Raw genomic sequence first — 26,130 nt, forward strand, 5'->3', positions numbered from 1 at the left:
CCTGCAGGCTGATATAAGCAGCCGGGGTGGATGTGTGTTATGTGTCGCTGTGATGTTAGGTTTATTAGCCTGTCAGGGGGCTGATGGATGGATGGTGGTGTTTGTGCTGCCAGGTGTCCCGCTGGGTACTCAGTGTGACTGAGGCCAGGGTGAAGTCACAGTGTTAAAGTTTTGGCTCTAAATGGAGGAAATATGTGGCCTTGAGTGGGTGAGAAATAAATGATTTGACTTGATTGATTCTTGCTTTTTAAATGGAGGCATTTAGTGAGCAGAGGTGGAGCCGGACTGAGACTCATACTGGAGAGCAAATGATTTTCATCCTCCTTCAGGCTGCCATGTAGAAATATATGACCACATCTACACAATATAATAATCTTGATCATGTAGCCCTTAAAAATCTGGAACAGCAGCTCAAGTTTAATTAAATTGTTGATAAAAACATAATTACAATTAAATTTATAAAAGACAAATACACCTAAGACACTTACACTGTTGTTCAAAAGTTTGGATTCACTCAGACAATTTCATGTTTTCCATGAAAACTCACACTTTTATTCATGTGCTAACATAATTGCACAAGGGTTTTCTAATCAATTAGCCTTTCAACACCATCAGCTAACACAATGTAGCATTAAAACACAGGAGTGATGGTTGCTGGAAATGTTCCTCTGTACCCCTATGGAGATATTCCATTAAAAATCAGCCGTTTCCAGCTAGAATAGTCATTTACCACATTAACAATGTCTAGACTGGATTTCTGATTCATGTAATGTTATCTTCATTGAAAAAAATGCTTTTCTTTCAAAAATAAGGACATTTCTAGGTGACCCCAAACTATTGAATGGTAGTGTGCGTTAAAAGTTTTGACACGTCACACTAGAGCTGCAGTGATTTATTGAATAAAGTTTTAATGTCAACTATTAAATCCATTGCTAACTACTAAACAAAGCTATAACTGCATGTAAACAGTCTTCACGGTTTACAAAAGGGTTCAGCTTGTGCACAAAAAAAGTGTCTGAGCTGTTTTACTGGTGACAAATTCTTGACCCTTGAGTTCATTCACACCCTGGTTGGTTACAGGACAACGATCCTAGTACGACCAGTACACAGCTTTATTCAAACAGATGACAACAATCAGACGAGGACAGTCTGTTGGCTGCTGGAATGTCAGTCATGGCTGCACTTGAATGTCCACAACTCGTCTGTTTATTATCGAAGACAGGGGTGTCAAACATGTGGGAAGACTTTGTATAGTGTAAAAATTACAGAGAAGACATCAACTGCAAATTGTAAATTTGTAAAATTATATATTTCAAATAATTTCCAGATCATGACAAGTTGTTTTGATCATAAAGTAAAATACTAGATTGTTCATTGTTCTTTTGTCATTTAGTGTCTCATTTTTGTAATAGTTTGTCTTGTTTTTTGTTGTTTTTTGTGTTTTTTTGTCTGACTTTTGTTGTTTGTCTCATGTTTTTGTCATTGTGTGTTTTTGTCTTGCTTGTGTTATTTATCTATTTTTTTCGTCATTTTGTTTCTTGCTTTTGCCATTTTTGTCTTATTTGTGTCATTTATGGATTTTTTTTTGTCTCGATTTTGTCAGTTGTCCACTTTTTTGTGGCTTTGTAACTTTTTGTCTAATTTTTTTCTCTTGTTTTTTTTCGTGTCTGTCTCATTTTTTTCATTTTGTTTCTCGCTTTTGATGTTTTGGGTCTCATTTTTGCAAAATTTTGGGGTTTTTTTGTTGTTTTTTTGTCTTTTTCAAGTAAAATACTGTATCATTCAGTTTCATGCTTGTGACTGAATGTTTTGTGCCTTTTTGTAGACACTCTGTAAGTTGTAATGTGTAAATGTTCAACTGAGGCATAATGTTGAAATATAATTCATTTTTCTTAAAAAATTCTAGGTTGTTCATAATGTAAAAATATAGTTTCTTAAACCTGAACTTTTTTGCACTAAAAAAAAGGAAAAATTCAGAGTTGTCATTATCTATAGATTATTATGCTGTGGTTTTACTGGTCCAGTCCACTTGAGATCAAATTGGGCTGAATGTGGAACCTGAACTAAAATGAGTTTGACTCCTATGGTCAAATCCCTTCAGACGGCTCTGGATGGACTGTTGTGCACTGAAACAACAATATGTTAATTTATATTGTTTGTTTGGTATGGATTAATTAATTAAGTATTAAAAAAAGAAAAGATTCAAAATTGTTTTATTCAAACCTCTTTAATGTGAGTAACTTTGGAATATCTTTGGTTTGCAGGCAAAACAAGACATTTAAGGACGTCAGCTTGGGCTTTGATGGACAATTTTCACCATTTTCTGACATTTTATGCACCAAACAGTTTGAATTATTTTTTTTAAATGACAAATGAATTGTCAGTGAGAACAATGGTATCCAACCTGCCTTTACTTTTCTTGTGTGTGTGTGTCAGTCTTGCATTGTTCAGCAGTTTTATTGTTTCCAGAGTTCTTCAAAGTAGGTTTCATCCCTGCAGTCTTTATGTCGTATGAGAGCTTCAACTAAATCCACAGCTGAACTTAAATAATGTAATATAACCAACAGAAACGTGCAGAAAGCTTCTTTATTTACACAGGAACAGATGCATTTCTGTCCTGTCTACACTTTGCAACAACAATAAAACTAAATCTGAATTGCCACAAAATCACTTGGTCTGAACTGCTGTCATATGTGCTTTTGCTGTTAACCCTTAGATGCATAAGTGAGTCAAAAATGACCCAGTGAGGTTGTTTTCTTGCAATATCTTTGTAATGAAAAGTTTTCATCATTTCATTTTCCAGCTATTCCTCAAAAACACCTTCCTGATATCACTGCATTAAAATTTTGAAGTTACCTTTTACACTGCTTTACTACCTCAAGCTCTTTATCACTGATAATATCATACAAGAGGTGATAAAGTGCACTAACTCGGAGCAACAGCTGGAAGAAAAGAGTGGGAGAATGTCAGCAAAATGGATGTTGACATTCTTCTATTGCTGTTCTGTGTAATTTTCTTCTTTTTCAATCATTGAAACGTTCAAAATCTGTTATAAAGTGAAAGATAAACATATTTCAAACATGAAATCATTCAATAATACAATACAAACAATAATACAAATGATTATTCTTCACCAAAATGATAAAAATGGCATAAAACACATTGATTCTTATATTTTTGACCTACTTATGGAAGAGTGTAGGGTTCAATCATTCATGCATCTAAGGGTTAAAATGCAGAATATCTGACTTCCTGGATGTAACTCCAGTCCTATACATGCGTATCCCTCTGTCTGGCTTCTCTGCTGGTGACATGAAGCATAAAAATGCTCAGGTCAGCTGAGGTTCAGTGTGGACATCAGATTTATGACTGAGTGTAATGAGATGATCCTCTCCTCCACGTCCAGTCTCATTATTCCTCCTGCTCCCTTTGTCTCATTTGTCAGACAGCTGACATGAGTTTGATGTATGGACCTTTCACATTGCAGCACCACATTTTTCTGCTTTTGAAAAACGCATTCTAGCTGTTACCTTCCAAGGCCGTAGGACACAAACATGTTCCTCGTGTTGAGCTGCATGTGTGTGTTTGTCCTGTACAGCACACATCTTTTCCCACTAAAGCAGCACTCTGAACTCAGCATGTCACATTCAATAGTCAGCCCCGACAAATCCTCTAACTCAGATAGCTGTACGTCAGCGGTGTAGGGAGGCAGGTGACGGAAAGAGCTGGGAATGTGTAGGACCACAGGGAGGTTGGCTGTGTAGAAGGTTTTTGATCAAAAAGCAACAGACCATGTGTTTGCAAAACTTTGCTTCTCGAAGAATTGTCGTCTAACTCTACACTGTAGAACAAGCAAAACAAAATGCAGTTTAAAAAAAAGTGAAAATTTGGTATTTCTACTGCACATTAAAAAGCTATGGAATACTGTAATGTCCTAAAACTGTAAAAATATTGGCAAATATCTGTAAGATTATGAGATTTTTAACTGATTTAAATGCAGTAAAACAGTGTAATTGTGTACCCACACATTTGCGAAAAAAAAGAAAAATGAATTGTATGTTAACATGTAAATTAATACATTTGTCTGTGATTGGACTAGATATCTGCTCCGCCAAGGAATGTGGTGGAGATATGTGACGATCCACGTACATCTGTCTGTCTGACTGTGTGCAACATTACTCAAAAATGGACCAATGGATTTCGATGAAATTTTCAGGGAAGGTCAGAAATGATACAAGGACCAATTGATTAGATTTTGGCATCGATGCGGCTTGTGGTCTGGATCCACGGATTTGTTAAGGATTTCTGTATCATTGTTAGATAGCGGCACAGCATCACTGTAACTATGCCTACAAGTGAACACTACGTCAGCTGCCTGCTGACTATCACATGATTGCGATCCTACAACAAATCCACCGCTGGGGATTTATCAGGACATATTCCGATAAAAAAATACAGAATATGTCCCCTTTGGGTCCCACAAGTCGTGTCCTTTTCTACAGTGTAAGCTGATTTGTTCCAACCCCACAGTCAACTAAATCTCCATTTTCCTAACTGGAATTCTGAATGGATTGCTGGTTTTATTCCTTTGGCAATCAAGAGAAAGAAAGACCTGACTGGCTAGGAAATTATACAATGACTGAGCATCCTTGGCGGAGTACTGTGCTCTCTGAGTGCTTTTCTTGTTTTAAATGCTTGTATTTTCGATTAAAAAGCAGGGACAATCTGTAAGATAAAACTCAATAATTGTTTTCTGTTTTTCAATCCATAATATATATATATATTTTTCAATCAAACGTCACATCTCTCAAAAACAACATAATCCCATATGTATTCTTTTATAGTTTTGGTGTCTTCAGTATTAATCTACAATGTAGAAAATAATTAAATTAAAACCATTGAATGAGAAGGTGTATACAGAAGAAAAATGCAGGAACAAATTACTATTTGTAATTTGTTTTATGTGGACATTATTTACAGTTTTTCTTCTTTTACAGTCCCATGTAAATTCATATTTTTTTCTGTGATTTTACCAAATTTACTAGAGAATCATGAAAAATAACGGTAAATTGCCACCCCCAAAATACAATTAAAACCTGTTCTAAAAATGTTTAAGCTCTTTGTTTTGATCGCTTGAGTCTAAGTTCACTCCCTCCACTCTTATTTTAGTCAGTCTGCCTCCCTCACCAGCCTGTGACCTTCCCAGCAGCCTGCTGTGTGGTTGTAAACACAGTGAAGTCACTCTTCTATTTCATCCAGCAGTTCCAGTGATGCAGCAGCAGCTGTTACAGGGAATGCTCCACTGTTGGTGACACTGATGACTAACTGTGAAATTATATTTGCACACAATAGAAAGAACATTGTTGACCAGCTGTGTTTTTGTATCAAAACATTACATAGCGGTGGAAAAAGACATTTCCTGGCACCGCAACCTGAATGTATCACAAGCAGTACCAACAAAATTACCATTCCAGTACGCTGATGTGAATTAGGATTTGTGCTCTGTGACTGCAGCGCTGACCTCAGCTCAGGCCTCTCAGACACAATGAGGTGCCACACACGCACACACACGCACGCACGCACGCACACACACACACACACACACACACACACTACAGTACGAGTGCATTTAACAAGCAAACACTACAATTGTGAAGAGTTATTGGGGCGTGAGGTCAGACAGGAGATTTCTGCCAGCGAGGCACAATCCACTCCTGTTGGAGGCAGGAAGATAAACTTATGTACTTTCTGCACATTTCATTGATTTTTATGTATTTTTCTGCATCATAAGCAGAACATCATAAATGTAAACTGTGGTTCGTGGGCTGCTTTCATTCTCTGGCATGCTTCAGTCCAGAGGAGCCAGCTTCAAGCACAATACCATTATTATCTGGAGGATCGATTTAGTGACAGGAATTTGTATTTGGTATTAAATAAGGCTTAGTTTACTTTACTAAGTAACAAGTAACATTCTGACAAATTAAATCAAATATCAGCATTTCTAAGAATATGTGTGAATATGTTTAGTGCACAGAAAAATAATTCAAGATTATACATAGTTCCTCTTAGTAAATAACAGTTTATTAAAAGTTGAAGTACTTAAAAAGATAACTATTCATGTAGCAGATACAAACTGTATAAAAACTGTAGCTTAAAATCATTTAAAAGGACAAAAGTCCATACAAACATACAAACTCCTCAACAAAACCTGCTAGTTTCAGACTTCAGTAACACTAACAAACTGTTCAAAAATACAACCAGCAAGATTTAAATAGTTTTAACCATTCTTAAAAATACAATTAGTACAGCTCAATGCTTTACTCTCCTGAAGATTTTTGAAAAATATGCATAAAAACAATGATAACTGATGATGTGTTGGTGATAAAAAGTGAAAGACGGATTATCTTCTGACAGTGGCTAAAAACAGGAACAGAAACTGTAACTCTGTGGGGCTTGAGCTGAACGCTGTGGTTGTTCAGACATCCACACCGAGCCCTGCAGGCTTTATACCGATGTCACTGTATGGTTCAGTCTGATGTGCAGTCGCCTGTCCAGCAGACAGCAGCTCTGAAGGGAGGAAATGATGCACATTAATCAATGACAAAAACCTGACTACATCTCAGTCAGAAATGAATGATCTCTGCTTTATTAACACCAACATCCTCCTCTTTCCTAACATCTCTGTCTGTCTACATGAAGTCAGATTCCAGGTCGGTATTGCAGTTGAACAGAACATGATGCGTTCATTGTGGTTTCCTCACCCAGCAGTTTGTAGAGTGTGTGAGCTGCAGTGGAGCGGTGGGTCTCCGGGGGCAGCAGAGAATCAAAGGTGACTTTTCCAAACCTCTGCAGGATGAAGCTGATCCATCTGGAAAAGAGCAGAAAACAGGATTCAACTAACAAGTATTCTGGAGGCCTGACATGGTTCTAACATTTTATTTTGATCAGTAAAGTGCAACATTACAAACTAATTCAGGTGTGACTGCTCCCCCACAGACCAACACTGTAATGCTGCTGAATTAACAAATACTGCACCGAATCACACTAATACTTCATATCCAACGTGACCAATATGCGACATTTACACTAAATCTATGACAGCTTCAACACAAAGGTTGTGGTATCTGATTGTGGAGTTTAACAGGGATAATTCTATAGAGATAATTCTATGAAAGCAGCTCAACCTGTGCCACTGTAGACAAGAAGTTGCATAGAATAGAATAGAATAGAATAGAATAGAATAGAATATCCTTTATTAGTCTTACAAGGATAAATTTGCAACGTCATAGCAGCAAAGTGACAGTAAGAAAAATCAAGAGAACATAACTAGAAAATCAAGGACATAAGCTATATACATTATATATACAATATAAATAAGAAAAAATGAAGTATGCAAGGTACTGACAACACAAATTTAAGAATATATATACAAGGATGTATGATATAATGTGTGATAAACAGTTTGACTAAATATTGGAATTGAAAATATACACTAATAGAATTACAAATTATTCATACTCATACCAGATTTTGATTTATAGTGTTGCTAAGACGCTTTTTGCCTGCTTTCAATGGGATTTTGTTCCACTCCTCTTTTGTGATGATCTCCAAGTCTTTGAGGTTCAATGTTCCTGGGGTTGAATGTTTCTCCCACATCTCTGTGTCTAAACAACTCCAGAACTTTAGTTCTCCTTGGTTAGCGTCCATGCAGGCCAGCCTTGTGAAGTGTCTGCTGGTGTGTCTGCCTTAAAATGTTGTTACCAGACATGTTCAGTTACATCAGGATGGTCTTAGTGTTGATCCTTGGATCCTCTTGGCCTCTCAGACCACCATTCCTGCCAGTGCACGGGCCATTTGGGGCTGCCTTTGAAATTTCTCACAGTGTGAAGCTCTTTGTACTTTTAAAAATATTTTTACACTGTGTCCACTGACTCTTGAAATCATTTGGATGTGGCTTTAGAGCCTTTCCCAAAGCAAAAACTCTGCCTGAGTGATGAATCCTGATAGGAAGTTTTTTGCCAGGACTTGCAATTGACTGACTGGAGAACTACTGTGGAAGCTGCTCCAATTAGACGGGCATAGAAGCTCCATTTTCTCAAAAATAAGTGACAAAGTATATGAATATTTTTGGCATTTTATTAATAATGTGTAAAAAAACAACAACAAAAAAATGTTTAAATGTATTGACAACATCTCTAACAACAATAATTACTCCGCCAAGGAACGCGGCGGAGTTACATGACGATTGGTGTACATTTGTCTATGAATCTGTGCGCAACATTACTTAAAAACGGATTTGGATGAAATTTTCAGGGAAGGTCAGAAATGACACAAGGACCAAGTGATTAGATTTTGGCAGTGATGCAGCTTATAGTCTGGATCCACGGATTTGTTAAAGATCTCTGTATCATTGCGAGATAGCGGCACGACATCACTGACTTATCGGGACTTATCCGTCAGAAATGATACAAGGAACTGATTAAATTGTGGGGGTGTTTCAGAGTCCCATCAATTCCTGTTGCCTGCTACATATTTACGTCGCGTGATTTGGTATCTGTACATAACGTACACATGCATATCACACGCCTGTACTCAGTGCAAGATCATTTTGTCTGTGGGTACATCTACAGTAAATGGCCACATTCTATAGTGCTATGATTTCTGATCATCAATAACTAATAAACAAAGACTGCATTTCTTTAAAAAAAAAAAAAAAAGCTGCATTTCTGACAATGCAATATGTTGGGATGAACATCCTTGGCAGAGTACTGTGCTCTCTGAGTGTTTTTCTTATTGTTAATGTCATTTCCAGACAGAAAAAAACCTATTGGTCAAATAAAAATTCACTACAAATCAACATTTTTCATGGGTATGAATAATTTGGGGTTTAGCTGGCATGTTCTGATGAAGCCAAAGAGCTCTGGAGTTATTTCTTTCACACATCAGAGTAAGCTGAATATTACTGTCAAAAGTCAAATAGACAGAGAGGTCAGAGGAACATGCCGCTAAGGACTAATCACATCAGGATAATTCTGGCAACAGTACAGAATCTGGAGTCTTCACATCTCGACACAAGGGAATATTAGTTCAATAAAGTGCAACTGGAGGTTTTGCAGCATGAATACCGAGTCAGCAATTCAAACTCAGGGGTCAGAATGGACAAAATGTCAGAGGAAGGTTTGCAGCATTATCTTTTCTTATCCAGTACTACCACATTAAATCTTAAACGGGTTTGTATCCAGAGAATAAATCACTGGCATGATTCTCACATCTTGATGCTTTATTTAACTGTGTGCATCTGCAAAAGGCTTCTCATGACTTCTTTGAAGTAATGCAGACTAAAATCATGGCCAACCGAGTATGTATGTGTGCTTGTGAGCTTACTTGAATGCGTATAGTAGTACCTCAGCATGTTCCTGCTCTCTGTGTCAGTCAGAGCCTCAGGCAGCTGAATATTTTCCTCGGCTATAGGCTCCATTGGTGGTTGGATATCTTCCTGCGGTGACCTGCACAAACACACACAACTCAGTGATCTGTTTCCTATCCATCTAGCTGTCCGTCTGTGTATCCATCGGAGGCTTACCATCTGCTGACAGGAGTAATCATATCACTTGCAGATTTGTCTTCTTTGGACATGTCCAGGATCACATCTAACACAGCTATTTACACACAATGAATGAATGAGGTGAATAATCTGTTTATTGTGTTCTCATAAACATGATCTGAAAACTGACGTGTCTGAGTGAGTGAGGTAGGTTTCTTACATGAGCCTTCTACAGGTAGCAGTCCTGATTCACTGGACATCTGAGAGAGCGAGAGAGAGAGAGAGAGAGAGAGAGAGAGAGAGAGAGAGCTTCATGAAACAGAAAGGTTTCTAATCTAATTTGTGTCACCACTGAACTGAACACGCTCAGCTGGCAGGCTCTGACTGCAGGCTAGCAGGCTAACAGATAACCTTTATTTCTCTAGCTGTGGTTTCACACATACACTCAGGTTTTGCAATGGCATTAAAGTGGAGTTTGGTAAGATGATTAATCAGTTATTACTCCAGCTACCACTGTTTTACATCCTCCACACAGCTGGCTGAACTCTCATCTCCTTTCAAAACGTAGCTTCACACAAACCCACCTCCTTCATGCCTGAGCGCCTCCTCTTCCTATCCATCCTCAGTATCTCTCTGTCCTGCTCTGACTCCCCTCTCGCCTCCTCTTCTTCCTCCTCCTCCTCCTCCTCCTCCTCCTCCTCTCCTCTCTGTCTGTCCCCACGTCCAGGCAGGACAGTGATGGAGGCCTGCTGTTTCCATAGCGACATGAGGTCAGCGTTGAGGAGGGCTGCAGAGGGGTCAAAAGGCAGAATGTTTGCCACGCTGAAAGGTTATTCTGTATTTTCCTCACAAGTGCTGATAATTGAGAGTCATTGTTTTTCATAGGCTGCAGTCGATACTAATTAAATGTTCCTGATGCCCTACAAGGTTGTTATCGATTAAAAAACATGCAGGTAGTTTGTGAGTTTTACTCTAGTTTTAGTCTACAGACAGTCAGGTTGCAGGTTGAGTGTAAACATAAGATCTATTATGAATCACCTAAATGTTTTATGTATAAAACTGACTAATATTCAACTTCTATTCTTAAGGCATCGATTTATTTTCGTTTTTAAACTGAAATTTGATGATCCAGTGCACCACTTCTTCATCTTTTAAAATGTAAGTTTTAAAAGGAAAATATTTTATCTTTTCTTCACTTTCCATTATTTTCAGTGATTCAGACGGTGTCAATTACTTCAACATGATACAGAACCCTGTTATGCATTCATCTATATTGCTACTGTGTTTCTATAGCTCTCTGTTCCTACTCTTCTCTTATCTGCTATTTCATCACTCCCTTCTACAATTTCATCATTCAAGAATAAAGCGACATTAGAAGCAATTGTTCAGTCCATAGTATTGGTTTTGTATTTGGTACTGACATCCACAGGGGGCATTGAAGAGCTGAGCAGGAGTTGCACACTTGGTCAGAGATGGCAGGTCCAGCAACACCGTCGACTGAAAGGAAAAACAAGATATTAGCTTGATGGTTCTAGTGGGGATGGTCCAAACAAAACTTTCTGAGTGCAGAGAGAGACAGAATAGGTAGAAGCCAATCATAGCATGTCAAAGGAATTGACAGATGTAAGGATGGAATGGAGGGGGAAAAAAAGCAGCACAGGAAGAAAGCAATAAAATCAATGAGTGCTATTCCAGAGGGTTTAGACTAAAGGAAGAGAAGTGGAGCGCTGGAGTTTAATTAACTAGCACCCTGGTGAATAGACACTTTGATGGCAGAACTTTGATTACACACCATCAAAGACTGAATATTCAATTGCTCTGTGAACCATTGATCCCTGTCAACTGAAAGAGTGTACGTTCTTGTACATACATATAATGAATACAGCTCTTGATATGCTCTGTGTGGTTGAGAGACAACAGGCAGTTTAATGTGTGCTCTTGCAGGCATGTGGTGCAGATAAATCTTAAAGTGGTCCAAACCTTAATTAATCATCTGAAACATTGAATTAATTCAGTGCATTCAGACGCTCAGATGAATCTTTAATTACAGCTGTTAAGTGACTTTGTCTGATTATGTTTAAACACCAGGTCTTGTGTCTCAGCCAGCGGGTTTCCAATCTGCTCCTTCATTGCTCTGTCAGATATCTGCACCTCAGGGTCGGCAAAAACCAGCTGACGCTTTCCTCGTCCACCTCGCTTCCTGAAAGGAGGAACAACCATCTGATGGCAGAGTGAGAAACACATAGTTTTAGTACTGGATCTGTAAGATGACATCAGTCTCTGGTTCAATGTGTGGACACGCCCTCATGTTCTTTCCATTACCTGTTTCCGAAACAAAACAAGCTGCTAATGTGCCACTTTGTTTGTAACTTAAAGCTGATGACAGCTGTCACGGTCATCACAGTGTTTCCTGCACGTCAGAACTTGGCAGCCTCTTGTTTTAGATTTATATTTGGTGCTCAAATACAAAAAATGTAGATTTAGTGATTTGTAATTTCCATTTAAGTAATTAAATGGATGACCATTTTTCAAATAACACAGTAGTGTTAACATTAGGGCCCGACTGATATGGATTTTTGAGACCGATGCCGATTCTGATATTTGGCAGATAAAAAAATCTGATTACCGATTAATCGGCTGATTGATTTAAAAAATATATAATGAACAAAATAAGTTCTTTTTTGGTTCCTCAATGCTTACAATAACAAAGATATGTATTACAGGCAGAACATTTCACTGTTTTACAATACTTTGTCCTTTAATATTTGTTTAACTTTACAACAGAGAGGAATTTTCAAGTAAATTTAACCTCTGGGAAATTATATAACCTTAAAACACTCAATCTATAAATAGGTTATGAAATACATCTTGTCTAGTACTTCTTGTTGCTGCAAAATAGAGGCAGGTTATAGTGCAGGTAGAAAAACTTTTAAAAAGTTGTAAACAGGTAACAGAGAGGAAAACAACAAAAATACTGAGGTAACATTCTTTCACAAGCTTCCTTTATTTTTCTACTCTACAACTTTCAAGAACAAAGAACTTTAAAGTACAAAATAATGTGAAAAACTGCAGTAAATTTCTGCAAAATAAATGAATAACCTTATATAAAATGTAAATATATAGATGAAGTATAAACTCTATCTTGTCACATCCTCCTTTCAGTCCTAGAGTCCTAGTTTGAATGGAGTCAGAGCTCCATGTTTTGGAACGGTGCAAGGACATCATTCTGTGTGAATCCGACACTTAACAGCATTTATTGTTTTATGAGAAATTAATAAGATATCAGTGTTTAATTGGCAAAACTCTGGCCGATGATTATTATTTTGAAAAGGGCTATTATCGACCGATAAATCAGTCGGGCCCTAGTTAACATGTCTCTGTTAACTCTGCAAAGTGTCTCCAAAAAGTGATAAAGTAAAGCAATAAGTACTTGCTCACGGCAACACACAGCACATCTTTCACCAAATCACAAAACAAAACTTGTGACAGTCAGCATCACCCATGTCTCACCTCCTCACAGGGGCTTTCTGTCCCTCTGACCTCAACTTTGTCGGATGCTCTGGAGGGTGGTGTTGGCATGGCAACATGCACAGGGGTCATCTCCAAGGCAACAGCTGTCATCGAAACCTGTACAGGCTGACCCGACTCCTCGTCCAGCAGCCACACACTGTCCTGCTCCGTCCGCAACACTGACTCCTTCAGCCTGGAAACAGTAACACACACACTGACAGTACACACTATAACAAATATGTTTAGATATTATGACAAGCATTGTTGTTGCAGCTTTGAGATTAATATATTGACCCAACTGTGACTGAAGTAGTTTTTTTCTTGTTGTAAAAGTGTCTTTTCTTCTGTCAGTGTTTGTTTTTCAGCAGGCTGTAACAGACAAAACTAATGCTAACACACACAGTCTGACTGGTAACACCATCATGAGCACAGCTCTTATTGCTGTGCATTGACTCACTGGTCAACAGAAGACATGGCTCCCTCAAGTTCCCTGCTCCTCCTCTCTGTTTGTCTCCCCTTCACTTCTGTTTAACACATACAGTGTGAACATAATGCACAGTGAAACAAAATACATATAAAAATGCAGACACAAATTAACAGGCACTCATGTGAACACATTTTCCCCAAAATGATTTAATCTATTAAAAGCTCATTAATGAAGCACATGACTTAAATTGTTAATTAGTCCTTGTAACAAGCTTTATGACAAATCCCTTTCTACTGATGTTTTAATGCAAGAAATTGAGAGCGAAAACAAACTCTACCCATTTAAACACCAGCCACTATCATGTTGCCATTCCTTGCCTTTGTTAATAACAGTAGGCAGCTGTGTACTCTTTCTTAATCTCTGTTAAAGTAACACAGACTATCTCATTCTGCCTCTCTGTTCTCCCTTGAAATGAAACAGCTTCCAGAAAATAACCCCTTTCTCTCTGGTAACGAAAGCGCTCACACAGGCTGAATTGCTTTTTTTTTTTTTTTTTCAATTACAGAAGTGGCACATAGAGTTTGACCTGGCTGACTGGTGCAGACACATTACAAGAGAGGAGCATACTGTGGAACTAGTGAGCTGGACACTTTACACGTCTAAACTTTACTGCAAACCTACAGTATAATGTTACACTAAACAACAAAGTCATGAACATATACTATATTGGCAATCATCTACATTTATGAGAGAAACACACACCACTACGGAAATGGTCTGGTTGTTCCATCAACAAGTGAATCTCTCTGTCTGTGGCTTCAGGAAGGTCGTCTCCCTCAAAATACTGTTACAGAAAAAACAAGCAGAGGAAGAATAACATAAGCAAAAACACTGAACTACAACACAACATACAGTAATACAGTATATATATCTATCTATCTATCTCTATCTATCTATCTATCTATCTATCTATCTATCTATCTATCTATCTATCTATCTATCTATCTATCTATCTATCTATCTATCTATCTATCTATCTATATATATATATATATATATATATATATATATATGCTAATGTTCAAAAGTTTGGGGTCACCCAGGCAGTTTCATGTTTTCCATGAAAACTCACACTTTTATTCATGTGCTAACATAATTGCACAAGGGTTTTCTAATCATCAATTTGCCTTTCAACACCATTAGCTAACATGATCTAGCATTAGAACACAGGAGTGATGGTTGATGGAAATGTTCCTTTGTACTCCTATGTAGATATTCCATTATAAATCAGCCGTTTCCAACTACAATAGTCATTTACCACATTAACAATGTCTAGACTGTATTTCTGATTCATTTAATGTTATCTTCACTGAAAAAAATACTTTTCTTTGAAAAATAAGGACATTTCTAGGTGACCCCCAGCTTTGGAATGATAGTGTATATCAGCAGACTTTTGCCTGCAAAGCAAAATCAGACCCATGGCGCACACAAGCAGGGGCAGAGGACAACAGGGATGGTAGCAACATGTCTCTGTGAGCAAACTGTTAGTGCACACTGATGTAATTAAGTCAGATCGTATCAAGCCGAAGTGGACTTCATCATCTGATGATGCTTCAGGAGGAGCATTATCAGGTCCTAAGTGACACAATGAGGAGGCTAATAGAGCATGAAGGTACTGCTCGACCCGACTTACTGCAGTGAATCACAGCTGCTCTTATGACTGAACAATATAACTCTGTCTTCTTTAAAACAATGTAGATATTGAGAGGTGGACTCAGGATAGTCTGTTTGCCATCATGTATTTTATGTGTAGAATCCCTGGGACCACTAACTCCTCTGCAGTATAAATTCAAGAAAATCCTATAAATATGGGGGGTTTATTTAAACTGACTTAAAACCTTCACATCATGGTCACAAACACAGAACATCTCCTGGCTTTAATGCTCCTTTCTCATCTCATACTGAGGCATGTGACAAAGATGTTAACCAGAGATGTTGTGGCACACGGCCCGTGTCCCAGCTCAGTGATTCACCAGGACACCTGCTGTGTTTAAAAATGATGATTGGAGTTTTTCTTGTCCCTGGACTCGGACAGAGAGTTTACCTCAGCAGCGGTGATGACGAACTGCTCCTTCTCTGTCATAGTGATGGCAGCTGGAGATGACCTGAAAGCTGCAGAGGGAATTACGAGTCAAGTATGTTTGAAGCATAAGAAGAGAGAGGCTGGAATGTGAATTATTTTAGGGAGAAAAACAGCCAGAACAATTAATTTTGACTACCCTGGATTTAAGATTAATTCAGTGATGCCTTTCAAAGTTTTGTTCAAATTTTTCTTTAAAGCAGAGAAATAGAAACCTTGCAGTGCTAAAGTTTTTTTTTTTTTTTTAATTGACATAGTATAAGGTTTAATCCAATTAAGAACCCCATTTTTAAAACTTTAGAACATTACCTTGAGTAGAAATCAATTATAATGCTGAAAATTAAGAATGATCCATACTCTTATTTGATGTAGGTAAGTTTATTTAAAGTGTGTAATTAAAGTGTCATTTAGAGGTGTATTGAAAAGTCATTTTTGTATTGTATAGTTAACGCTGTCATACAGTAAGCTGTGTCCTATTTCAGATGAGATCTCTTTTAAAGTCTACAAATCTGTAGTCTTTTGAGGATTGGAGGCTAGCAGGCAGAACCTGCACATCATCCCCAGTTGAGATAGTAAAAACAGCATTTTTTAGGAGACAAATGAGTACTGGGCGATGGATTTTGAGACCATTAATGCAAAAAAAAATAGTCACGTCCTTCAAAGTTTCTAAGAGCCTTCAAGTGAGGCAAATTTATCAATCCATAGTTATGTTTGGTCTTGAATTGGTCATCCCTGAAATGGGATACAGCTACAGTGGTTCACATGCTAAAATATCAATCTCACCATTCTGGTCAAGTGTGGTGTGGGGATTGGGCACCAGGGAGTGCTGTGAACCCATCTCTTCAATCACAAACTGTGTCTAGAAATAAACATTGCAAACATTATGTAACAAACAGCACACATAAACACATTTATGTTCAATTTTGGGATGATTCCAATGCTGACAAAAAATGCCTTTTCACAACTAAAATGTGCTTGAACATGAGACTAGTGTTATTTTATCTTCTTTTTACCTCTGTTTACCAAAACGCTTAACTGTGGGTTCAGATGGACATCTGTGGTGATCTATATGTGTAACAATGGATGAGATGAGTGTTGTGTAATCTGGCTTGCCTGATACTTTATATACTGATACTGAAATTCAAATTTGTATCTGAACTCACAGCATGTTCTAATTTGCATCGCAGTGTAGAGAGCCTTTAAATTCCATAATAGTGCCCAATGAAATACTTTTATATCACTGCTCACATGCTGTGTTGTCTGTTCAAGAATAAAGTCCCAGATGATTTTTCCATGGGGAAAGTTTACAAGGAGGACAAAGTTCAACAGTGTCTGCCTGATTTACATCACTGAGACTGAGTATGACTTATCTATTGTGAATTACTGTATCTGAGAATACCAAAGGGTTGTATGGAGGGATGTGGGACATGTGCTATGCTAGAATGGGGGTGACTTGTGTACGTAATACCATAACAACGATGATATAAGGAAATGGTAAATTTGTAATTTATGGTGCTTGTGTCAAGAAACATGAGATGTGGGGGGGAAAATTGAGCATTCAAGCTGCGACTGTATAGCTTGGTCTGAGCAATGGTAAAATGCTTTATCTTACCTTTGGAAAGGTGTGGCCTGTAGTGAATGTATTTAGGTTAACCCTTTACTGGACTGGATTACAAATAATCACTTGTAGCTGAGCATTTGAGTTTAATATATACTACTAGTTTGGACACACTTTCTCATTCATTTGGATGAGAAAGTGTGCCCAAACTTTTGATTGGTAGTGTAGTCAGAGTAATGTACATTTTCACAGGAAAAGAGCCAAACAATCTTCCATAAAGCATTCCCTCTATCAATTAACTGATCTATCTATCTATCTATCTATCTATCTATCTATCTATCTATCTATCTATCTATCTATCTATCTATCTATCTATCTATCTATCTATCTATCTATCTATCTATCTATCTATCTATCTATCTATCTATCTATCTATCTATCTAGATGTGCTGTATCAATTCACACCTCCACATTGCAAAAACTGCCCGAGAAAGGCATGAGGAACACAACAAAAAGTCCATTGGCTTTCCCTCCAGACTCTCCAGAATCCAGTGGGATGCACCTGAACAAGGCTGATCTACTGAGGCCCCTCCATGCAATCCACAGAACCCAGAACATTCAATACTGATGTCCTGGTGTCACTACAGGACATCCCCAGAGTGTCTGTGTCAAAGCTCTGATGGTTAGAGCTGTTTTAGCTACATGAGGGGGACCTCACGAAGACCTCATATGACTTGTTTTAAAAATAACTATTATTGTACCAGTCGTGTTTATGTGTTTCTGGTAGATGTTGTTGCCCATATTCATCCTGCCTGCATATGATTACAGAGTGGATGTCTTACAAACATACCTGGTGTATTTTATAGGGGCTGGGGAGTTGGTACAATTCCATTAGACCGAAGAAGGGATCCTGAGCTCCCTCAGCCTTCTCCATCATGTACAGGCTGTCTGGAACATCCCAACCAATCCTACCAGATAAGGAAAGTGTGACACAAATAGTAATACTCAGCGTGTTAAAGCATCCCATACATTTTAAGTACTCTTGTATCACTATGCATACTTTAATTTGCGCTGGTGGTTTTATATATTTATGAAATAATGAAATATTGCTGGGATAAGATTAACATAGAGCATATTTAGACTCCCAAATGTGGAAAGATATATTGCACTTGCAGACAGGAGAGCTCATACATTACTGCTGTTCCATAGCGTGGCTTATTAAACAGTTACGCAGCTATTCACATGAAAGTAGCTCAATTTGTTTGGCTCACTCAGTAAAATGCTACCTTCTGCTTTTCACAGACTTTATTCCCCCAGACAATCTGCCTCATAAATATTCCACCACAAGCCTTTGAGCTCAGACTTCACCAAACACGTACGACATCCTCACAGCTCTGCTTAAAATTTTAGATGCCCCATGATACAAAACTTTCTTCATCTGTGCATCATCAGCCTGTGTGAGTGTGTGTGTGTGTGTGTGCAGACCTGTCAGATTCAGCCATGTCAATATGTATGCATCTCTTAGAGCGCAGCAGACGATCAATGGTTTTTTGGACTTCCTCTGGAAAATAAAAAGGGGGTTAAAAATGTTCACACAGATCTTTCAGAAAGGCAGTTTTTCCTGCAGAAACAGTAGCACAGATGTCACATGTGAGTCAAAGTTGACAAATCCAATGGATGTGACCATTACAACTCCTCTCTAGACATGAGAAGAAGATGGCTCAGATTTGGAGTTTGTCAACTCCTACAAGTACCTTGGTCTCTGACTGGATTCTTCACTTCCTTTCACTCCTCACATCAATATTCTACAGGCTAAAATCAAATCTAGACTGGGGTTCCTTTATGGTAATAAGACTTCCTGTATATGCTCTGCCAAAAACACTCTTGTGAAGATGACCATCCTCCCCATGTTCGACTATGGCAATGTCATCTATAAAATGGCCTCTAAGTGTGCCCTTGATGTCCTTCATCACTCAGATATCCGTCTTGCTACATTTGTTTGTGTGTTTTTTCAGCCTTTTAGATCCTGTATGTCGTCTTTCTGTCCTGGAAGCCTTAGCGCTGATTCTTCTGTCTCCCTTTAAGCCTCATAGTCCATCAGTCAGACAGGAAGAAGCGTAACTCTGCACAGCACAGACACTGAATGAAAACTTTTTATTTTACCTTTCTCCACCCACCATTGTGACCTTTACAAACTGGTGGGCTGGCCCTCCTTTTACACCAGGCAACTCCAGCACTGGCTTTTACTCATTTACAAGACCTTATCAGAGAAGCAGGCATGGCAACAGCAAATTTTGATTTCAGCTGAAAATGTTTGGTATACAATCTTCAGGGGGCGTCTAGGGGGGCACAGCCCCCCTGAAGCCGAGAGGTTTTCAGTAAAATAGAGGTGATTTAGAATGAAAAACATGCATAGAATTACAGAAGACTAGATTGTAATGAATAAGTTAATTTAATGAAAAGTTAACTTACTTTTTCTTCAATGTTGTCTCACTGCATTTAGTCCTACAATTTTTACAGTTCTATAGGTCTTTTAACACTATTTACACTGGAGTTCTACACTGGTCACAAAGTCACTTCTAATGTCACAGTTTCCTCTATGGAGTCAGCTGTGTCAGTTTTTTTTACATTTCCAGAACACTCTTTAAACACTATCAGGGATTCATTTTGCCCTGAGTCATGATAGATAGATAGATAGATAGATGGACGGACGGACGGACGGACGGACGGACGGACAGACAGACAGACAGATAGATAGCTTTATTTGTCATTGCACACTTTCATATACAATGAAATTACATTGAGCTGCCCTGCCAATGACAGCTCCGGCTGCTGCATAGTGCTGCACGGCGCCTTTCTTCAGGAAAAAAAAGAAAAAACATGTAGGGATCTGGGTAGGGATAGCAGAGGGTAAAAGAAAAAAAAGGCTCGTTGTATCAGATGAAACCTCCAATTATTGGGAAATTCGATTTGAGAAGGAAACCTAAAAAAAAACAAACCCGCAAACAGGCAAAGCATGACGTCAGACAAGGATAGTTGGGATAAGGATGTGGGGTGGTGGAGGGGGGAAGCACCGCACAGTTAGCCGGTTCCTGGGCAGCAAAAATTTCCGCGCACGGATTCCTGGCTCCTGTGTATGGTGAGGAAAGCTTGTGGAGGCGGGGGGGATGGGGGATATGGACACGTGTGCAAATGTTTAGCTCAGTCCTCAGTTCATGAGTCCGATGTGTGTGTATGCGTGTAGCCCATCTTCTTCCGTCTCAGACCTCCGGTGTCTTCGTTCACGAGGGTGGGAGCGCGATAACACAGCAAGGTTGCTATGGAGACGTCCTCGGTTGGCCCGGTCCAAAAGTCAACAGGTGTCCTTGGGAAGGTGGGGGGGGGTGGTGTAGGAGAGCTATCTCTTGGCCATGAAACTTCCATAGGAGTTTGTTATTGTTCCAGGGGCGCCAGAATGTAATCAGTTATTCACATGTTTGGGCGGGAGAGAAGTAATTTCACCTTCTCCCTACTGCTCTCAACAATTTTAGACCTCAGCTGTAGCGATTCTCACCCTGATGGCTTCCAATCTGCGACTCAAATCAACAGTCACACCAAGCAAATTGTTCATCTTACGACTGAGTTCGTCATACCGAGAATCGGCAGCCGTGATCCGTTCGTTTGCACAGACCAGCAGAGTTGGACGTCATTTCTGTCTGCGGTCTTCCTGATTTTCCAGAAGCTCAGGCCAGTGAACAAGCCAATTATCAGCAGGCCTGTCATCATAAATCCGAATATATAAGCATCTTCCACATCCTCCATGGATAGGGGTGCCAGGCACATGATCCCCTTCCACTTTCCCCAGGCGTCGATCACGTAACCAGAGGCAAAACTCCCATCCGGGCAGGTAGGCTCCCCTAGGCCTGTGCTCTTTGTGGCGACAATCTTGTCAATTGCGTTGAGAGACCAGTTAATCAATTCCATGATCGGTGTTTCGAAGGTCCAGTGCCAAGCGATCACTCCAAGTCAGACAGACAAGACGAAGATGAAGAAATGCAGCAAGCAGGGAGACATGAGGGTAGGGAGGAACAGAGATAGCGGAGCAAGGAAAAGTGCGACCGCCTCCTACGAGAGCTGAGAGCATATATCAAATACCCAATGTTTTGTTAAATGACTCAGATATTTTACTTATAGTGAGTACTTCTGATTCATGGCTTGAGAAATCAAAATGATTATTTTAAAGCAAACTGACCCACTCTGATAATATTTGACTCAAGGTTTCAAACTGTCATGTTTTCACCTTTACCGTCACTTTTCTCTCAAGCCAATTCCATCGGAACTGGTTTTTGACACTTGTATCTATTTCTAGCACCGATGACTCTTGATCTTTCGATAAAAACCTCATGATTCCACCGAAAACGATCCCAATAGCTCAAAATTCCAACACGATCATGCCGCCATGTATTGTAACAAAAGAATGCATCGAGCAATTTGATTGGTCCAATCGTTGGCAGCTAACCAATTTCCACCAATCGCAAGGCCTTTTACAATGCAGCAGGAGCTAGACTGGTTCTCTTTGTCTGTTACGCTGCGGGAGAAACGCCGAGCGCTTCTCAAAAACCGGGAGCAAGAGTAACAAAAACATACCTCACCCCCCCTAAAATTTTCTCAGCGGATTTGGACGATTCACAGAAATGATCAATTTGAAAATTAAAACGGCGGATTTCCGCGGAACGGCGGAAAATTGCCATGCCTGGAGAAGACACCACAATACCTCTCCAACCTCCTACACCCCTTCCATAACAACTACTACCTGATGTCCAGTGATTTCATAACACTGTCTATCCCCAAGGTTCATACCGTCTTTGGCTGGAATTCCTTTTGCTTTGCTGCAGCAATCGATTGGAATTCCCTCTAAAAATCTCTGAAACTGTCATCTCTTCCATCACTTTACATGTTGAAGCAGAAGCTGCAGCAGACCATAACTGACCGCTGCAAATGCTGACTGTTTTCATTGCATTGCTAGGATTAATCTAGGCTGTTTTTAATCTCTGCTTAAACACTTGTGTGCCCTTTTTTTGAGTATGAGTTGTTTATTTCTTATCTTTCTTCCAGCAGGGGCCTCCTGACAGGTCATCACTGTAGCTGAGAAATTGTTCTCAACTGATCTTACCTGGTAAAATAAAGAATTAAGAAGGCAATGACGCAAAATGATGTATCCTCACAGCTCAATAGTTCTAACGTCAAGAAGTTCATCTGTATTGTCTTTGAAGTTGTTTGTGCATCAGTGCTGGGCCTTTTGAAATCTACACTCCAGTACGAACAAACAAAGACTTTTGTCCAGACAGAAAGACATTTAAATATAATTTTAAAATATCATATGAAACTGAGAGTACAAATTCCCATATGCCATTCTTATGAAACATCATCTAGGAACATATTGCCGACACCACCACTGTTAAGTAAGAGCCTTAGGAGGTTCTGTTCTGTTCTAGTGATGGATGAAATTAAATGCCATTACTGAATCCTAAAGACACTGTAGACAATAGAGAGTGGCTGCTTTCTTGGCTTCTCCTACTGCTGATCATCCTGCATTGTGTTTCACCATTTTCATCAACCATGGCAACAGCATGATTGCAAATCTATCTGATGCAATATCAGTGTCATGGTGTAATTTAAGACTGGATGAATAGAGACTGCTGAGCTGTTTTTGACGATATTGCTTTCATTAGCTCCACATTGGCCTCTAAATCACACTTACTAGCGTGAGTAGGGAAACATGCATTACACAGAGTGCCATGATAGCACTGCTTCGGATTTACAACACAACAGCATTACTGGGATTGAGAGAACTGACAGGGACAATTTGTCTGCAATGTTTTGCATGAGGAAAACAAACAGCTTTTGCCCTTTTCACCTGAGGTAACTTTAAAAAGCTGTGCAGTAGAAAATGATGAAAATTTGGTTTCATTTTCGTGCTTCTTGTTCTGCTGAGAATCATTCTGCACACTGACTGCATTTTCTGTTAATCCTATATAAGTAAGCCACCGTAAAATCCCAAGTTTTTGGTAAATACTATAAAATTAGATTACTGCCACAGTTGCTCAATGTATAGTGAATGAGTTTTATATTGAATAATGAAGCAGTCTTTTCCCCTCATTAATCCCTCTTCATTCCCTCAGTATATTGCGTGCAGACAATGTAGATGGGAGCCATGCCTGATCAGAATTTTGAGTTTCTGGTTTTCCTACTCTTCCTTAATCCTTTTCTCTCACCAAGCAGGATGCCACACTGCCGGTGGTAGACGACAACTACTCCATACTGTAGCTGGGATGACAGGTAGAGACTGAACCGAGGCTTGGGCAGGTTGGGTTGTGGTGGAGGAACCTGTGCGGTCACATAATCCATGATGTCCATACTGTAAACATTTGAGAACAAGAGTCAGAGACATGTACACTGTAATTCATCTGAAACAAAACTCTCCATATCCCTAAAAATAATGTACAACAAATACGATATAATGCAATCCAAGGTTTTTTCCTACATGGAGGAATTTTTTTTACATCCCCTAAAGAGATTTTATCCAGTGAAAATCTCGAGCTGTAAAATGGGAAGAATTTTTTTTTCTTAGTTTTCAGTTGAGATTTCATTTGCTCAAACATAGAAATAACAGAAAAATGCATAGATTTCTGCCATATTAGGCTACCTAGACCTGCCTTTACTGTATGTGGACTGATCAAGCTTACCGTTGTGCATAATCACCTTCCAAAGAGCCATTCTGATCCAGACATATCCCTGAAGTGTGCTATTTTAGGTAGTTATGCAAAGAGAGATGATATTTCTCTCTTTAGCTTGAAAAATTATTTATTTAGAAATATTTTTCCACCAACTATAAACTAACACACAGATGATTTGAAAGAAAACTGCTGAAAATTTGCATTAAACTATTTGTGTAATTTAAGTTTAGGAAGTGACATATAGGTAAACATAAAAAAACCATACAAAACAAAAGTTCAAAACATCTTGATGTGGGCTAACTATAATCACATATCTGTCTGCTAGCAATGAAATGGGTCAGAAAAGGTATTAACAGTGAACAGTCTTACCAGGTTTGCTTGATATTGACTCTGAGAAGCTCCCTGCGAGTGACCCTGGCACCTCTAGTAGCTGCTAACCTGAAAAAAAAAACATATTTGCTAATATTTCTTGCTTTTTGCTGCAACTATGATTAGCAGCTAAGTTCTTTTGTTAGCTTTGTAGCTACATGCTAACAAGTTTGTAACTTACCAAATTGTGGAAAAACATCCAGTAGGACGCTGGAGGACATTCGGGTAGTAAAACATTTTGTTGTACCTTTGTATACAGGATTCTTTGAGTAAAAAATTCAAGTTTAAGAGTTGGACTGATGGGAAAAGAAAGTGAAGCTAAGTTAGTCACTGAAGTTTGCTCCGGTTTTCCCGCGTCAAATCACGGCGGACCAATCAGGTTACGAGATTCACATTGAAAGTAAACAATAGTGATGCTTTCAAGTGCTACAGAAAAAAATCGGGACACTGGCCGTTTAGGTGCGTTTAGGTACTTTTGTAATTTTGGGGTTTAGAGGTGGATCTGTTAGTAATAAAAAAAACACACTACAGCATTGATCATGACTATTTTTGTCTTACTGTAAGACTGTGCATGTGGAAACATAAAATAACCATAAAGAAGAAGAAAATATTTATATCTATGCACTGTGTGCATTGTGTGCTGCTCTCTTTTTTTTATTCAAACTGTTCCATCTGCTGCTGTTACACTGTAAATTTCCCCGCTGTGGGATCAATAAAGGTTTAATCTATCTATCTATCTATCTATCTATCTATCTATCTATCTATCTATCTATCTATCTATCTATCTATCTATCTATCTATCTATCTATCTATCTATCTATGTAAATAGAGTGATGGAAGTACTGAAGCACTGTATAAGCAATTGTAATTTACTTACACAGGTCTCAAGTACTATTTTGCTATAGGAATACAACTTTATTCTCTGGTACACTTAACAGCCAAAGCTGCAAATTAGAGATCGCCAGTCTGTGGTTACAAACAAAGAGATACTAGATAATAGACATGTGAATTATATCCATACACTGCTTAATCCTCATTAGGGTTGCAGTGGTGGCTAGTCTCTCCCAGCTGACTTACGGTGAAGGCAGTAGACACTTGGACAGGTCACCAGTCTATCATAGGGCTACACATAGAGACAAACGGTCACACTCACATTCAAACCAACGGACAGTTTAGAATCACCGGTTAACCTCAGCATGTTTTTGGACTGTGGGAGGAAGTCGGAGTACACGGAGAAAAGCCACGCATGCACAGGGAAAATGTGCAAACTCCATACAGAAAGATCCCGAGGGTGGGATGCGAACTGGGGATCTTCTAGCTGCAAGGCAAAAATGCTAACCGCCAAGCCACTGTGCAGCCTATATAAATTATATAATCTTTAAAATAATTTTTATATCATATTTTTATTGTTCAGATTAAACTACCCAACAGTATACAAAGCATAATAAAGTATAGAGAATGAAAATCCACTCAGCTACATATGCTTTTTCCGTGGTAATGTTTACATAATAGTGGACCAATTTTATTGTGTTATATTGCTGCTTTTTCCTAAGCTAAAGATGGGAATACTTCTCTCAAATTCAAAATGCAAATCAACTTCAAAATTTTTTAGCTCCATTATACACTACGGGTAAGTAAACTCAGCTCTCTGCCCATATGACGGTACTTCAAAAAGTTCTCAGCCTCACAAGAAAATTTCACAGGAGAAAGTCTGGTCTTGTATTATTTTTCAACATAATCTCCTTGAACTTCAGTGCACTTGGTCCACTGATGTTTAAGCTTCACTATCCCTTTGCGGAATAAGGTCACATCTTGAGCCTTCAGAAACTCCTTGACAGCACTGATGACTTTATCATTGCTCTGAAT

At 38.8% G+C, this 26,130-nt stretch overlaps 1 protein-coding gene across 2 annotated transcripts; it reads right to left on the reverse strand.

Annotated features, from left to right (window-relative positions):
* Positions 1-6,078: 6,078 nt before the first annotated feature.
* On the reverse strand, positions 6,079-25,583 carry rec8b (REC8 meiotic recombination protein b). 2 transcript variants are annotated; one of them, XM_023275457.3, is made up of 18 exons: positions 24,446-25,583; positions 24,265-24,333; positions 23,434-23,576; positions 18,665-18,740; positions 18,030-18,147; positions 16,405-16,480; positions 15,586-15,653; positions 14,244-14,325; positions 13,512-13,578; positions 13,055-13,247; positions 11,630-11,764; positions 10,966-11,041; positions 10,129-10,331; positions 9,765-9,804; positions 9,584-9,659; positions 9,405-9,506; positions 6,762-6,868; positions 6,079-6,567 (listed from the first exon to the last, which is right to left on the reverse strand). In XM_023275457.3, the coding sequence occupies exons 1-18, from the start codon at positions 24,499-24,501 to the stop codon at positions 6,476-6,478; spliced, it is 1,779 nt and encodes a 592-aa protein (XP_023131225.1). In that variant the 5' UTR covers positions 24,502-25,583; the 3' UTR covers positions 6,079-6,475. The 2 variants fall into 2 exon arrangements, with proteins under 2 accessions (XP_023131225.1, XP_023131226.1); XM_023275458.3 differs by having other exon boundaries at positions 9,385-9,506.
* Positions 25,584-26,130: the final 547 nt, after the last annotated feature.

The sequence above is a fragment of the Amphiprion ocellaris genome, chromosome 22 (assembly GCF_022539595.1).
Source record: "Amphiprion ocellaris isolate individual 3 ecotype Okinawa chromosome 22, ASM2253959v1, whole genome shotgun sequence".
In the NCBI taxonomy this organism is placed as follows: Eukaryota; Metazoa; Chordata; class Actinopteri; family Pomacentridae; genus Amphiprion; species Amphiprion ocellaris.